This window comes from Aethalodelphis obliquidens, unplaced genomic scaffold, assembly GCF_003676395.1.
Source record: "Aethalodelphis obliquidens isolate GAN/ISIS:26980383/991018 unplaced genomic scaffold, ASM367639v1 scaffold1, whole genome shotgun sequence".
Lineage (NCBI taxonomy): Eukaryota > Metazoa > Chordata > Mammalia > Artiodactyla > Delphinidae > Aethalodelphis > Aethalodelphis obliquidens.
This window is the reverse complement of record NW_020837945.1, coordinates 108,219,636-108,237,194: the sequence shown is the minus strand read 5'-3', so window position 1 is coordinate 108,237,194 and position 17,559 is coordinate 108,219,636. Positions and strand designations below refer to the sequence as shown.

Sequence of the window (17,559 nt, the reverse complement as noted above, 5' to 3'; positions counted from 1 at the left end):
TCTTGAAATATTTTCTCAGTCCCTTTTTTTTCTCTTCTTCTGGAACCCCTATAATTCGAATGTTGGTGCATTTAATGTTGTCCCAGAGGTCTCTGAGACTGTCCTCAGTTCCTTTTTTCTCTTTTCTTTAATCTACTCTGCAGTAATTATTTCCACTACTTTATCGTCCAGGTCACTTATCCGTTCTTCTGCCTCAGTTATTCTGCTATTGATCCCTTCTAGAGTTTTCTTTTTGTTTTGTTTTGTTTTTTTTGCGGTATGCGGGCCTCTCACTGCTGTGGCTTTTCCCACTGCAGAGCACAGGCTCCGGACGCGCAGGCCCAGCGGCCATGGCTCACAGGCCCAGCCGTTCCACGGCTTGTGGGATCCTCCCGGACCGGGACACAAACCCACATCCCCTGCATCACCAGGTGGACTCTCAACCACTGCACCACCAGGGAAGCCCTAGAGAATTTTTAATTTCTTTTATTGTGTTGTTCATCATTGCTTGTTTCGTCTTTAGTTCTTCTAGATCCTTTTTAAATGTTTCTTGCATTTTCTGTATTCTGTTTCCAAGATTTTGGATCATGTTTACTATCATTATTCTGAATTCTTTTTCAGGTAGACTGCCTATTTCCTCTTCATTTAGGTCTGGTGGGTTTTTATCTTGCTCCTTCATCAGCTGTGTGTTTTTCTATCTTCTCATTTTGCCTATCTTACTGTGTTTAGTGTCTCCTTTTTGCAGGCTGCAGGTTCGGAGTCCCGTTGTTTTTGGTGTCTGTCCCCAGTGGCTAAAGTTGGTTCAGTGGGTTGTGTAGGTTTCTTGGTGGAGGGGACTAGTGCATGTGTTCTGGTGGATGAGGCTGGATCTTGTCTTTCTGGTGAGCAGGTCCACGTCTGGTGGTGTGTTTTGGGGTGTCTGTGGACTTATTATGATTTCAGACAGTCTCTCTGCTAATGGGTGGGGTTGTGTTCCTGTCTTGCTAGTTGTTTGGCATAGTGTGTCCAACACTGTAGCTTGCTGGTCGTTGAGTGAAGCTTGGTGTTGGTGTTGAAATGGAGATCTCTGGGAGATTTTCACCGTTTGGTATTACGTGGAGCTGGGAGGTCTCTTGTGGATCAGTGTCCTGAAGTTGGCTCTCCCACCTCAGAGGCACAGCATTGACTCCAGGCTGCAGCACCAACAGCCTTTCATGCACACGGCTCAGAATGAAAGGGAGAAAAAGTAGAAAGAAAGGAAGAAAAGGAAAGAAGGGAGGGAGGGAGGAAGGAAGGAAGGAAGGGAGGGAGGAAGGGGATAAAAGAAAATAACATAAAGTAAGGTAAAATAAAATAATTAAAATAAAAAAATTATTATTAAGAAAAAAATTATTTAAAAAGTAAAAAAAATAACAAACACGGACAGATAGAACCCTAGGACAGATGGTGAAAGCAAAGCTATACAGACAAAATGTCACACAGAAGCCTACACATACACAGTCACAAAAATTGAAAGAGGGGAAAAAAATCATAAATCTTGCTCTCAATGTCCACCTCTTCAGTTTGGGATGATTTGTTGTCTATTCAGGTATTTCACAGATGCAGGGTACATCAAGTTGATTGTGGAGATTTAATCTGCTGCTCCTGAGGCTGCTGGGAGAGATTTCCCTTTCTCTTCTTTGTTCGCACAGCTCCCGGGGTTCAGCTTTGGGTTTGGCCCCGCCTCTGCATGTAGGTCGCCGGAGGGTGTCTGTTCTTCACTCATACAGGACAGGGTTAAAGGAGCCGCTGATTCGGGGGGCTCTGGCTCACTCAGCCTGGGGGGAGGGAGGGGTACGGAGTGTGGGTGGAGTGTGGGGAGAGCCTGCGGCGACAGAGGCCGGCATGACGTTGCACCAGCCTGAGGCACGCCGTGTGTTCTCCTGGGGAAGTTGTCCCTGGATCCCTGGACCGTGGCAGTAGCGGGCTGCACAGGCTCCCCAGAAGGGAGGTGTGGAGAGTGACCTGTGCTCGCACACAGGCTTCTTGGTGGCGGCAGCAGTAGCCTTAGCGTCCCATGCCTGTCTCTGGGGTCAGTGCTGATAGCCGCGGCTGGAACCTGTCTCTGGAGCTCGTTTAAGCCGCGCTCTTAATCCCCTCTCCTCGCGCACCAGGAAACAAAGAGGGAAGAAAAAGTCTCTCGCCTCTTCGACAGGTCCAGACTTTTCCTGGACTCCCTCCTGGCTAATCTTGGTGCACTAACCCCTTTAGGCTGTGTTCACACCACCAGTCCTCTCCCCGCGCTCAGACCAAAGCCTGAGCCTCAGTTCCCAGCCCCGTCCGCCCCAGCAGGTGAGCAGACCAGCCTCTGGGGCTGGTGACTGCTGGTCAGCACCGATCCTCTCTGCGGAAATCTCTCCACTTTGCCCTCTGCACCCCTGTTGCTGCGCTCTCCTCCATGGCTCCGAAGCTCCCCCGCTCCGTCACCTGCAGTCTCCGCCCACAAAGGGGCTTCTAGTTTGTGGAAACCTTTCCTCCTTCATGGCTCCCTCCCACTGGTGCAGGTCCCGTCCCTATTCTATTGTCTCTGTTTATTCTTTTTTCTTTTGCCCTACCCAGGTACGTGGGGAGTTTCTTGTCTTTTGGGAGGTCTGAGGTCTTCTGCCAGCGTTCAGTAGGTGTTCTGTAGGAGTTGTTCCACATGTAGATGTATTTCTGATGTATCTGTGGGGAGGAAGGTGATCTCCGCGTCTTACTCTTCCGCCATCTTCTCCCTCTCCTGATTTGTTATTCTTTTTCTTGGAGAGGACCCCCAAGTTGTTTAAGTTTCAGCTCCACAAAAACCTGCATCTGTCCTTGTTAACTGTCATAGTAGAATGGAGGACTCCAAAACCTTGGGGTGTGGGGTGAGGGAAGGAAGCCAACAAAACAGAAGACTTACGTGTAGGCTCAAGAGTTGGAAACATTGACTCCCCTATGGGACCTGGTTCACTGGGTTAGCCTAAAATGGATTGGTTAAAAATCTGAGAAGCAGATCCTTTTTCCTTAAAACAGGAACACACTGCTGCTATCCCTCCTTATCAGAAGACTGTGGATTTATTCTCTACAAACTCTAGGCTAAACAAGAGAGATTTTGTTCTTGGGCATCTCAATACCAGGCATAGCTGAGGGTGGAAGTAAGATGAAGTAAAAATCTTATGTACTGAATGGTATCTCCCTCCCCCTTGCCACTTCCTCTATTCAAACTATCACAGTGCTGATAAGCTGGAAATCGGAGGTGTCTTCTCTGCGTAATTGGCCAGCTTAAGAGAAAGACCCACAAATTCACTGGTGTTCTCCAGTGAAGTAGCCAGGTGCCTTGGCATCTTACAGTGAAGCCCACCAATTGTTCAGCCTTGCTACCAAATAAAGATCCTAGTTTTTTAAATTCTTTGCTCTTTAAAAGAACAGCCAGGGGTGACGTTTGAGTGGGAGGCGGGGGCTAGGCTCAGGACACATGCAGCCAGAAAAGACCTTCGGGGCAGGGCCTAGGCAGGGAGATGTTCAAGCATGGGGCGGAGCCTCTGCTTAGGACCTCTGTGGAAGGGGAGAGGCACCACGGCCAAAGGGGGGCCTCTGGAGTGTGGGGTTTGGAGAGAGAGCAGAAGGAAGAAAAACTACAATTCTGCAGCCTGTGGAACAAAAACCACCTTCACAGAATGATAGACAAAATGAAAAGGCAGAGGACTGTGTATCAGATGAAGGAAGAAGATAAAACCCCAGAAAAACAATTAAATGAAGTGAAGGTAGGGAACCTTCCAAAAAAAGAATTCAGAATAATGATAGTGAAGATGATCCAGGACCTTGGAAAAAGAATGGAGGCAAAGATTGAGATGATCCAAGAAATGTTTAACTAAGACCTAGAACAATTAAAGAACAAAAACCTAGAAGAATTAAAGAACAAACAGATGAACAATACAATAACTGAAATGAAAAATACACTAGACGGAAACAGTAGCAGAATAACTGAGGCTGAAGAACAGATAAGTGACCTGGAAGACAGAATGGTGGAATTCACTGCCGTGGAACAGAATAAAGAAAAAAGAATGGAAAGAAATGAAGACAGACTAAGAGACCTCTGGGACAACATTAAATGCACCAACATTCACATTTTAGGGGTCCCAGAAGGAGAACAGAGAGATAAAGGACCCGAGAAAATATTTGAAGAGATTATAATCATAAATTTCCCTAACATGGGATAGGAAAATGCCACCCAAGTCCAGGAAGCGCAGAGAGTCCCAGGCAGGATAAACCCAAGGAGAAACACGCCGAGACACATAGTAAACAAACTGACAAAAATTAAAGACAAAGAAATATTATTGAAAGCAACAAGGGAAAAATGACAAAGAACATACAAGGGAACTCCCATAAGGTTAACAGCTGATTTCTCAGCAGAAAATCTACAAGCCAGAAGGGAGTGGCATGATATATTTAAAGTGATGAAATGGAAGAACCTACAGTCAAGATTACTCTAGCTAGCAAGGATCACATTCGATTTCGATGGAGAAATCAAAAGCTTTACAGACAAGCAAAGGCTAAGAGAATTCAGCACTAGCAAACCAGCTCTACAACAAATGCTAAAGGAACTTCTCTAAGTGGGAAACACAAGAGAAGAAAAGGACCTACAGAAACAAACCCAAAACAATTAAAAAAACGTTAATAGAAACATACATATCGATAATTACCTTAAACGTGAATGGATTAAATGCTCCAACCAAAAGACACAGGCTCGCTGAAATGATACAAAAGCAAGACTCATATATATGCTGTCTACAAGAGACCCACTTCACACCTACAGATACAAACAGATTGAAAGTGAGGGGTTGGAAAAAGATACTCTATGCAAATGGATATCAAAGGAAAGCTGGATAGCAATACTCGTATCAGATAAAATAGACTGTAAAATAAAGAATGTTGCAAGAGACAAGGAAGGTCACCATATAATGATTAAGGGAGCAATCCAGGAATATATAACAATTATAAATATATATGCACCCAACATAGGAGCACCTCAGTACATAAGGGAAATGCTAACAGCTATAAAAGAGGAAATTGACAATAACACAGTAATAGTGTGGGGCTTTAACACCTCATTACACCAATGGGCAGATCATCCAGACAGAAGATTAATAAGGAAACACAAGCTTTAAATGACACAATAGACAAGATAGAGTTAATTGATATTTATAGGACATTCCATTCAAAAACAGGAGATTACACTTTCTTCTCAAGTGCACACAGAACATTCTCCAGGTTAGGTCACATCTTGGGTCACAAATCAAGCCTTGGTAAATTTAAGAAAATTGAAATCATATGAAGCATCTTTTCTGACCACACTGCTATGAGATTAGAAGTCACTTACAGGGAGAAAAATGTTAAAAAACACAAACACATGAAGGCTAAACAATAAGTTAAATAACTAAGAGATCACTGAAGAAATCAAAGAGGAAATCAGAAAATATCTAGAGACAAATGACAACAAAAACACGACAATCCAAAACCTATGGGATGCAACGAAAGCAGTTCTAAGAGGGAAGTTTATAACAATACAATCCTATCTCAGGAAACAAGAAAAATCTCAAATAAACAATCTAATCTTACACCTAAAGGAACTACAGAACGAAGAACAAACAAAACCCAGTTAGTAGAAGGAAAGAAATCATTTTCAAATCAGAAATAAATGAAAAAAAAAGGGGGAATGCTAGCAAAGATCAATAAAACTAAAAGCTGGTTATTTGAGAAGATAAACAAAATTGATGAAGCTTTAGCCAAACTCATCAAGAAAAAGAGGGAGAGGACTCAAATCAATAAAATTAGCAATGAAAAAGGGAATGTTACAATGGACACGGCAGAAATACAAAGCATCCTAAGAGACTGCTACAAGCAACTCTGTGCCAATAAAATGGACAACCTGGAAGAAATAGACAACTTCTTAGAAAGGTATAACCTTCCAAGACTGAACCAGGAAGAAATAGAAAATATGAATAGATCAATCACAAGTAAAGAAATTGAAACTGTGATTAAAAATCTTCCAGCAAACAAAAGTCCTGGACCACATGGCTTCACAGGTGAATTCTCTCAAGCATTTAGAGAAGAGCTAACACCCATCCTTCTCAAACTCTTCCAAAAAATTACAGAGGAAGGAACACTCCCAAACTCATTGTATGAGGCCGCCATCACCCTGATACCGAAACCAGATAAAGATACTACAAAAAAAGAAAATGACACACCAATATCACTGATGAATGTAGATGCAAAAATCCTCAACAAAATACTAGCAAACAGAATCCAACAGGACATTAAAAGGATCATACACCATGATCAAGTGGGGTTTATCCCAGCGTTTCAAGGCTTCTTCAATATACACAAATCAATAAATGTGATACACTATATTAACAACTTGAAAAATACAAACTATATGATCATCTCAATAGATGCAGAAAAAGCTTTTGACAAAATTCAACATCATTTATGCTAAGAATAAAAACTGTCCAGAAAGTGGGCATAGAGGGAACCTATCTGAACATAATAAAGGCCATATACGACAAACCCACAGCAAACATCATTCTCAATGGTGAAAAACTGAAAGCATTTTCTCTAAGATCAGGAACAAGACAAGGATGTCCACTCTCGCTGCTGTTATTCAACATAATTTTGGAAGTCCTAGCCATGGCAACCAGAGAAGAAAAAGAAATAAAAGGAATACAAACCGGAAAAGAAGAAGTAAAACTGTCGCTGCAGATGACATGATACTTATACTTAGAAAATCCTAAAGATGCTACCAGAAGACTACCAGAGCTAATCAATGAATTTGGTAAAGTTGCAGGATACAAAATCAACATACCGAAACCTCTTGCATTCCTATACACTAACAACAGAAGATCAGAAAGAACAATTAAGGAAAGAATTCCATTCACCACTACAACAAATAAAATAAAATACCTAGGAATAAACCTACCAATGGAGTTAAAAGACCTGTACTCAGGCGGCTAGCAGCGCAGACCCCAGAGACAGGCATGAGACGCTAAGGCTGCTACTGCAGCCACCAAGAAGCCTATGTGCAAGCACAGGTCACTATCCATACCGTCCCTCCCGGGAGCCTGTGTAGCCCGCCACTGCCAGGGTTCCGTGATCCAGGGACAACTTCCCCGGGAGAACACTGCATACCTCAGGCTGGTGCATCGTCACTCTGACCTCTGCCGTGGCAGGTTCGCTCCGCATTCTGTACCCCTCCATCCCCCTGGCCTGAGTGAGCCAGAGCCCCCGAATCAGCTGCTCCTTTAACCCCGTCCTGTCTGAGTGAAGAACAGAGGCCCTCAGGTGACCTACATGAAGAGGCGGGTGCAAAGCCAAAGCTGAACCTCAGGAGCTGTGTGAACAAAGAAGAGAAAGGGAAATTTCTCCCAGCAGCAGCAGGAGCAGCAGATTAAATCTCCACAATGCACTTCAAGTACCCTGCATCTGTGGAATACCTGAATAGGCAACGAATCATCCCAAATTGAGGAGGTGGACTTTGGGAGCAAGGATATATATATATTTCTCCCTTTTTCTCTTTTTGTGAGTGTGTATGTGTATGCTTTTGTGTGATTTTGTCTTTATAGCTTTGCTTTTACCATTTGTCCTAGGCATCTGTGTGTGTGTTTTTGTTTTTTATTAATTACTTAAAAATTTTTTAAAATATTTTTTTATTTTACTTTATTTTACTTTATTTTATCTTCTTTCTTTCTTTTTTTTGTTTCTTTTCTTTCTTTCTTTTCTCCATTTTATTCTGAGCCTTGGTGCCTCAGCCAGGCGTCAGGGCTGTGCCACTGAGGTGGGAGAGCCAACTTCAGGACACTGGTCCACAAGAGACCTCCCAGCTCCACATAATATCAAATGGCAAAAATCTCCCAGAGATCTGCATCTCAGTACGAAGACCCAGCTTCACTTAATGACCAGCAAGCTACAGTGCTGGACACCCTGTGCCAAACAACTAGCAAGACAGGAACACAACCCCACCCATTAGCAGAGAGGCTGCCTAAAATCATAAAAAGGCCACAGACACCCCAAAACACACCACCAGTCGTGGACCTGCCCACCAGAAAGACAAGATTCAGCCTCATCCACCAGAACACAGGCACTAGTCCCCTCCACCAGGAAGCCTACACAACCCACTGAACCAACTTTAGCCACTGGGGACAGACACCAAAAACAACGGGAACTACAGACCTGCAGCCTGCAAAAAGGAGACCCCAAACACAGTAAGTTAAGCAAAATGAGAAAATAGAGAAACACACAGCAGATGAAGGAGCAGTGTAAAAACCAACCAGACCTAACAAATGAAGAGCAAATAGGCAGTCTACCTGAAAAAGAATTCAGAATAGTGATAGTAAAGATGATCAGAAATCTTGGAAATAGAATGGAGAACATATAAGAAATGTTTAACAAGGACCTAGAAGAACTAAAGAGCAAACAAACAGTGATGAACAACACGATAAATGAAATTTAAAATTCTCTAGAAGGGATCAATAACAGAATAACTGAGGCAGAAGATCGGATAAGTGACCTAGAAGATAAAATAGTGGAAATAACTACTGCAGAGCAGAATAAAGAAAAAAGGATGAAAAGAATTGAGGACAGTCAGAGACCTGTGGGACAACATTAAACGCACCAACATTCGAATTTTAGGGATCCCAGAAGAAGAAGAGAATAAGAAATGAACTGAGAAAATATTTGAAGAGATTATAGTTGAAAAGTTCCCTAATATGAGAAAGGAAATAGTTAATCAAGTCCAGGAAGCAAAGAGAGTTCCATACAGGATAAATACAAGGCGAAACATGCCAAGACACATATTAATCCAACTATCAAAAATTAAATACAAAGAAAAAATATTAAAAGCAGCAAGGGAAAAACAACAAATAACACACCAGGGAATCCCCTTAAGGTTAACAGCTGATCTTTCAGCTGAAACTGCAAGCCAGAAGGGAGTGTCAGGACATATTTAAAGTGATGAAGGAGAAAAACCTACAACCAAGATTACCCAGCAAGGATCTCATTCAGATTTGGCAGAGAAATTAAAATCTTTACAGACAAGCAAACGCTAAGCGAGTTCAGCACCACCAAACCAGCTTTACAACAAATGCTAAAAGAACTTCTCTAGGCAGGAAACACAAGAGAAAGAAAAGACCTACAATAACAAACCCAAACAATTAAGAAAATGGTAATAGGAACATACATATCGATAATTACCTAAAATGTAAATGGATTAAATGCTCCAACCAAAAGACATAGACTGGCTGATTAGATACAAAAACAAGGTCCGTATATATGCTGTCTACAAGAGACCCACTTCAGACCTAAGGATGCATACAGACTGAAAGTGAGGGGATGGAAAAATATACTCCATGCAAATGAAAATCAAAGCTGGAGTAACAATTCTCATATCGGACAAAATAGACTTTAAAAAAAAGACTATTACAAGAGACAAAGGACACTATATAATGATCAAAGGATTGATCCAAGAAGAAGATATAACAATTGTAAAAATTTATGCATCCAACATAAGAGCACCTCAATACAAAAGGCAAATGCTAACAGCCGTAAAAGAGGAAATCGACAATAACACAATAATAGTAGGGTACTTTAACACCCCACTTTCACCAATGGACACATCATCCAAACTGAAAATAAGGAAACACAAGCTTTAAATGATACATTAAACAAGATGGACTTAATTGATATTTATAGGACATTCCATCCAAAAACAACAGAATACACATTCTTCTGAAGTGCTTATTTAACATTCTCCAGGATATATTATATCTTGGGTCACATGTCAATCCGTAGTAAATTTAAGAAAATTGAAATCGTATCAGGTATCTTTTATGACCAGAATGCTATGAGACTAGATATTAAGTACAGGAAAAAATCTGTAAAAAAATACAAACACATGGAGGCTAAACAATACACTACTTAATAACCAAGAGATCAGTGAAGAAATCAAAGAGGAAATCAAAAAATGCCTAGAGACAAATAACAGTGAACACACGATGACCCAAAACCTATGGGATGCAGCAAAACAATTCTAACAGGGAAGTTTATAGCAATACAATCCTACCTTAAGAAACAATCATCTCAAATAAACAACCTAAGCTTACACCTAAAGCAATTAGAGAAAGAAGAATAAAAAAAACCCAAAGGTAGCAGAAGAAAAGAAATCATAAAGATTACATCATAGATAAATGAAAAAGAAATGAAGGAAACGATAGCAAAGAGCAATAAAAGTAAAAGCCGGTTCTTTGAGAAGATAAACAAAATTGACAAACCATTAGCCAGACTCATCAAGAAAAATAGGGACAAGATTTAAATCAATAGAATTAGAAACAAAAAAGGAGAAGTAACAACTGACACAGCAGAAATACAAAGGATCATGGGAGAGTACTACAAGCAAGTATATGCCAGTAAAATGGACAACCTGGAAGAAATGCACCAAGTCTTAGAAAGATATGACCTTCCAAGACTGAACCAGGAAGAAATAGAAAATATGAACAGACAAATCACAAGCACTGAAATTGAAACTGTGATTAAAAATCTTCCAACAAACAAAAGCCCAGGACCAGATGGCTTCACAGGTGAATTCTATCAAACATTTAGAGAAGAGCTAACACCTATCCTTCTCAAACTCTTCCAAAATATAGCAGAGTGAGGAACACTCCCAAACTCCTTCTACAAGGCCTCCATCACCCTGATACCAATACCAGACAAAGATGTCACAAAGAAAGAAAACTACAGGCCAATATCACTGATGAACATAGATGCAAAAATCCTCAACAAAATACTAGGAAACAGCATCCAACAGCACATTAAAGGGATCATGCACCATGATCACGTGGGGTTTATCCCAGGAATTCAAGGATTCTTCAATATATGCAAATCAATCAATGTGATACACCATATTAACAAATTGAAGGAGAAACACCATATGATCATCTCAATAGATGCAGGCAAAACTTATGATAAAATTCAACACCCATTTATGATAAAAGCCCTCTAGAAAGTAGGCACAGAGGGAACTTTCCTCAACATAATAAAGGCCATATATGACAAACCCACAGCCAACATCGTCCTCAGTGGTGAAAAACTGAAAGCATTTCCACTAAGATCAGGAATAAGACAACGTTGCCCACTCTCACCACTCTTATTCAACATAGTTTTGGAAGTTTTAGCCACAGCAGTCAGAGAAGAAAAAGAAATAAAAGGAATCTAAATTGGAAAAGAAGTAAAGCTGTCACTGTTTGCAGATGACATGATACTATACATAGAGTATCCTAAAGATGCTACCAGAAAACTACAAGAGCTAATCAATGAATTTGGTAAAGTAACAGGGTACAAAATTAATGGACAGAAATCTCTTGCATTCCTATACACTAATGATGAAAAATCTGAAAGTGAAATAAAGAAAACACTCCCATTTACCACTGCAACAAAAAGAATAAAATATCTAGGAATAAACCCACCTAAGTAGACTAAAGACCTGTATTCAGACAATTATAAGACACTGATGAAAGAAATTAAAGATTATAGAAACACATGGAGAGATATACCATGTTCTTGGATTGGAAGAACCAACATTGTGAAAATGACTCTACGACCCAAAGCAATCTACAGATTCAATGCAATCCCTATCAAACTCCCAATGGCAATTTTCACAGAACTTGAACAAAAAATTTCACAATATGTATGGAAACACAAAAGACCCCGATTAGCCAAAGAAATCTTGAGAAAGAAAAACGGAGCTGGAGGAATTAGGCTACCTGACTTCAGAGTCTACTACAAAGCTATGGTAATGAAGACAGTATGGTACTGGCACAAAAACGGAAATATAGATCAATGGAACAGAATAGAAAGCCCAGAGATAAAGCCATGCACATATGGTCACCTTATCTTTGATAAAGGAGGAAAGTATATACAGTGGAGAAAAGACAGCCTCTTCAGTAAGTGGTGCTGGGAAAACTGGACAGCTACATGTAAAAGAATGAAATTAGAACACTCCCTAACACCATACACAAAAATAAACTCAAAATCGATTAAACACCTAAATGTAAGGCCAGACGCTATCAAACTCATAGAGGAAAATATAGGTAGAACACTCTGTGACATAAGTCACAGCAAGATCCTTTTTGACCCACCTCCTAGAGAAATGAAAATAAAAACAAGAAACAAATGGGACCTAATGAAACTTCAAAGCTTTTGCACAGCAAAGGAAACCATAAACAAGATGAAAAGACAACCCTCAGAATGGGAGAAAATATTTGCAAATGAAGCAACTGACAAAGGATTAATCTCCAAAATTTACAAGCAACTCATACAGCTCAATATCAAAAAAACAAACAACTCAATCCAAACCTAGGCAGAAGCCCTAAATAGACTTTTTTCCAAAGACGATATACAGGTTGCCAACAGACACATGAAAGAATGCTCAACACCATTAATCATCAGAGCAATGCAAATCAAAACTACAATGAGATCATCTCACACCGGTCAGAATGGCCATCATCAAAAAATCTACAAACAGTAAATGCTAGAGAGGGTGTGGAGAAAAGGGAACACTCTTGCACTGCTGGTGGGAATGTAAATTGATACAGCCACTATGGAGAACAGTATGGACGTTCCTTTAAAAACTAAAAATAGAACTATCATACGTCCCAGCAATCCCACTACTGGGCATATACCCTGAGAAAACCATAATTCAAAAAGAGTCATGTACGAATATGTTCATTGAAGCTCAATTTACTATAGCCAGGATATGGAAGCAACCTAAATGTCTAGCAACAGATGAATAGATAAAGAAGATGTGGCACATATAAACAATGGAATATTATTCAGGCATAAAAAGAAACGAAATTTTTTTTATTTCTAGTGAGGTGGATGGACCTAGAGTCTGTCATACAGAGTGAAGTCAGTCAGAAAGAGAAAAACAAATACCGTACGCTAACACATATATATGGAATCTGAAAAAAAATAAAAGGTCATGAAGAACCTAGAGGCACATCGGGAATAAAGACACAGACCTACTAGAAAATGGACCTGAGGGTTCGGGGAGGGGGAAGGTTAAGCTCTGACAAAGGGAAAGAGTGGCCTGGGCATATATACACTATCAAATTTAAAATAGGTAGCTAGTGGGAAGCAGCCACAAAGCACAGGTAGAATACCTTGGTGCTTTGTGACCACCTAGCGGGGTGGGTTAGGGAGGGTTGGAGGGTGGGAGATGCAGGAGGGAAGAGATATGGGGACATATGTATATGTATAAGTGATTCCCTTTGTTATAAAGCAGAAGGTAACACACCATTGTAAAGCAATTATACTCAAATAAAGATGTTTATTAAAAAAGTGCATTTGAAAAAAAAATACCTCTACTCAGAAAACTGTAAGACACTGATGAAAGAAATCAAAGATGACATAAACAGATGGAGAGATGTACCATATTGTTGGATTGGGGGAATCAACATTGTGAAAATGACTGTACTCCCCAAAGCAGTCTACAGATTCAGTGCAATTCCTATCAGGTTACTAGTGGCATTTTTTTTACAGAACTGGAACAAGAAATCTTAAAATCTGTATCTCTGTATGGAGATACAAAAGCCCCCAAATAGCGAAAGCAATCTTGTCGGAAAAAAACAGAGCTGGAGGAATCAGATTCCATGACTTCAGAGTATATTGCAAAGCTACAGTCATCAAAGCAGTATGGTACTGGCATAAAAACAGAAATACAGATCAATGGAACAGGATAGAAAGCCCAGAGATAAACGCACGCACCTATGGTCAACTAATATATTAGAAAGGATCAAGGATATACAATGGAGGAAAGACAGTTTGTTCAATAAATGATGATGGGAAAACTGGAAAGCTACATGTAAAAGAATGAAATTAGAACACTCCCTAACACCATACACAAAAATAAGCTCAAAATGGATTAAAGACCTAAATGTAAGACCAGACACTATAAAACTCAGAGGAAAACATGGGAAGAACACTCTTTGACATAAACCACAGCAACATCTTTTTTGACCCACCTCCTAGAGTAATGGAAATGTAAACAAATGGGGCCTAATGAAACTTCAAAGCTTTTGCACAGCAAAGGAAACTATAAACAAGGCAAAAAGACGAAAAGACAACCTTCAGAATGGGAGAAAATATTTGGAAACGAATCAACGGACAAAGGATTAATCTCCAAAATATATAAACAGCTCATGCAGCTCAATATTTAAAAAACAACCCAATCAAAAAATGGGCAGAAGACCTAAGTAGACATTCTCCAAAGGAGACATACAGATGGCCAAGAGGCACATGAAAAGCTGCTCAACATCACTAATTATTAGAGAAATGCACATCAAAACTACAATGAGGTATCACCTCACATGAGTTAGAATGGTCGGCATCATCAGAAAGTCTACAAACAACAAGTGCTGGAGAGGGTGTGGAGAAAAGGGAACCCTCTTGCACTGTTGGTGGGAATGTAAATTGATACAGCCACTATGGAGAACAGTATGGAGGCTCCTTAAAAAACTAAAAACAGAATTACTATATGATTCAGCAATCCCACTACTGGGCATATACCCAGAGAAAACCATAATTGAAAAAGACACGTGCACCCCAGTGTTCATTGCAGCACTATTTACAATAGCCAGGTCATGGAAGCAACCTAAATGCCCATTAGCAGACGAATGGATAAAGATGTGGTACATATATACAGTGGAATATTACCCAGCCATAAAATGGAACAAAATTGGGTCATTTGTAGAGACGTTGATGGACCTAGAGACTGCCATACAGAGTGAAGTAAGTGAGAAAGGGAAAAAAATATATCGTATATTAACTCATGTATGTGGAGTCTAGAAAAATGGTACACGTGAACTGGTTTGCAAAGCAGAAATGGAGACATAGATGTACAGAACAAACGTATGGACACCAAGGAGGGAACGCGGGTGTTGGCGGGGGTGGGATGAATTGGGAGGTTGGGATTGACCTATGTACACCAATATGTATAAAATAGGTAACTAATAAGAATCTGCTGTATAAAATATAAACTGAAATTCAGAAAAAAATAAAGAGACAACCAAGGATCACTAAATATGTGTTTATAGATCTCGGTTTTTCAAGAGACTGGTCAGTGTGCACTTCTGAGGGCTTTGATCCCTGTGTATGTACCACTGCTTTGATTCCCTTGGGGTAATCCTTCTTGTTGGGGTTTTGCTTGTTGCTGTGGTGAAGCACTGAATAAGATGGGAGGCAGTTAGCATAATTTGTGATATTATGGCCCTAGATAATTAATATTTATTTATTTGGTTGCGCCAGGTCTTAGTTGTAGCAGGCAGGCTCCTTAGTTGCGTCTCGCTGGCTCCTTAGTTGTGTCATGCGAACTCTTAGTTGTGGCATGCATGTGGAATCTAGTTCCCTGACCAGGGATCAAACCCAGGCCCCCTGCATTGGGAGCATGATATCTTAACCACTGTGCCACCAGGGAAGTCCCTGGCCCTAGAATTAATGCCACACGATTCTTAATGGAACAAGATTCAGTGAGTGCCTGTGTATGGACTCTGTCAGTCATAGTTTACTGGTAGTTCTAGAATATGCAGGCAAATTACGGGGAGATCAGAGGATCCATCTGGGTTTTCTGTTTGTAGTTTGACCTATCATTTATGATTTTCAAATATCATGTTAGTTTAAAACATGCTTCTCTCCTCTTACCCAGTGATAAATGCTGCTCATTCTTTCTACAATGGAACAACAACTCTACCAATATCAGATGAAGACAGAACTCCACGAAAGAGAATTAGCAAAACCTTAAATATGACTACGAGTCCTGAGGAGAAAAGAAAAATCATTGGGGATACTTTTGTTAAGGTACCTTTTTAATATCTTCAATGTGTACTATTTTCGATGTGAATTTTAGTATTTTTTTCCTTATCATTATACCAAATAACCAAATTTTGTGACTAATTTTGATTCTTTTGTTGGCTAAGAGTTTTACGATATATTGCTATTATACTGACTTAGTAAAAACTGTTTTATGTTTTTAAAAAACATATGTACTTATGTTTTCAGTTTGTTGTTTTCACTGCTTAAGAATAGATATTTTCAGTTGATATTAGATTTTAGTTCTTTGGGTAATGGCTAGATTTTTTTAGGCTTTTGATGGGAATGTTCATATACCTTTTTGAATCACATTAAGCATGTGTTTTGAGGGTTTTTTTGACTTTTAAAAAAATTTTATTAATGTATAGTTGGTTGACATTGACAATGTGTTTTTTTTTACTTTTTTATTGCTAATATTTTGTCTCTCTCTTTTTTTACATCTTTATTGGAGTATAATTGCTTTACAATGTTGTGTTAGTTTCTGCTGTATAACAACGTGAATCATCTATATGTATACATATGTTCCCCATACCCCCTCCCTCTTAAGTCTCATTCCCACCCTCCCTATCCCACCCCTCTAGGTGGTCACAAAGCACCGAGCTGATCTCCCTGTCCTATGCAGCTGCTTTCCACTAGCTATCTATTTTACATTTGGTAGTGTGTGTATGTCCATGCCACTCTCTCACTTTGTCCCAGCTTACCCTTCTCCCTCCCCGTGTCCTCAAGTCAATTGTCTACGTCTGCATCTTTATTCCTATCCTGCCCCTAGTTTCATCAGAACCATTTTTTTTTAGATTCCATATATATGCGTTAGCATACAGTATTTGTTTTTCTCTTTCTGACTTACTTCACTGTGTATGACAGACTCTAGGTTCATCCACCTCACTACAAATAACTCAATTTCATTTCTTTTTATAAGCATGTGTTCTTAAAGGAGTTTATTTTGGAGCACGGTAGATTTCATCTCCTGGTCAATATTGCAAAAAGACTCTTTAAGAAATTTAGCTGAAAATATAAAATGTTGCTGTCTTTTAGAAGAATGCATCTCTTAAAAGGCTGGTTTACTCCTGTTGTTTGTAGATTGCCAATGAAGTAATTGGAGAAATGAACCTGAAACCAGAGGAGGTTTTCCTTGCCCAAGGTACTTTACGGCCTGATCTAATTGAAAGTGCATCCCTTGTTGCAAGTGGCAAAGCTGAACTCATCAAAACCCATCATAACGACACAGAGCTTATCAGAAAGTTGAGAGAGGAGGTAAAAGCTTATGAGAACTTTCGCATAAAACCTCCCTCCCTTAACCATTTTTAAGTGTACAGTTCATTGGTGTCAAGTGTATTTGTATTGTTGTGAAACAGATCTCTGTAACTTTTTCATTTTTCAAAACTGAAACTTTATACCTGTTGAGCAACAGCTACCCTTTTCTCCCTCTCCCTAACCCCTGGTAACCTACCATTCTAATTTCTGTTTCAATGAATTTGACTACTTTAAATACCTCATAAGTGAAATCATACAGCATTTGTTTTTTTGTGACTGGCTTATTTCACTTAGTATAAGTCCTCAAGTTTCATCCATATTGTAGCATGTGATAGGATTTCCTTTTTAAGCTGAATAATATTCTGTGTGTGTGTGTGTGTGTGTATGTGTGTGTGTGTGTGTGTGTGTGTGTGTATATATATATATATACACACA

At 39.8% G+C, this 17,559-nt stretch overlaps 1 protein-coding gene across 3 annotated transcripts in view; it reads left to right on the top strand.

The window, feature by feature from the left end:
* GMPS (guanosine monophosphate synthase) overlaps positions 1–17,559 on the top strand; it is a 114,644-nt gene that overhangs the window by 83,052 nt on the left and 14,033 nt on the right. For all 3 annotated transcript variants that reach the window (XM_027113539.1, XM_027113548.1, XM_027113556.1), the window contains 2 exons: positions 15,707–15,858; positions 16,951–17,124. In XM_027113539.1, coding sequence (XP_026969340.1) covers positions 15,707–15,858; positions 16,951–17,124 — 326 coding nt within the window. The remainder of the gene's footprint in view (positions 1–15,706; positions 15,859–16,950; positions 17,125–17,559) is intronic.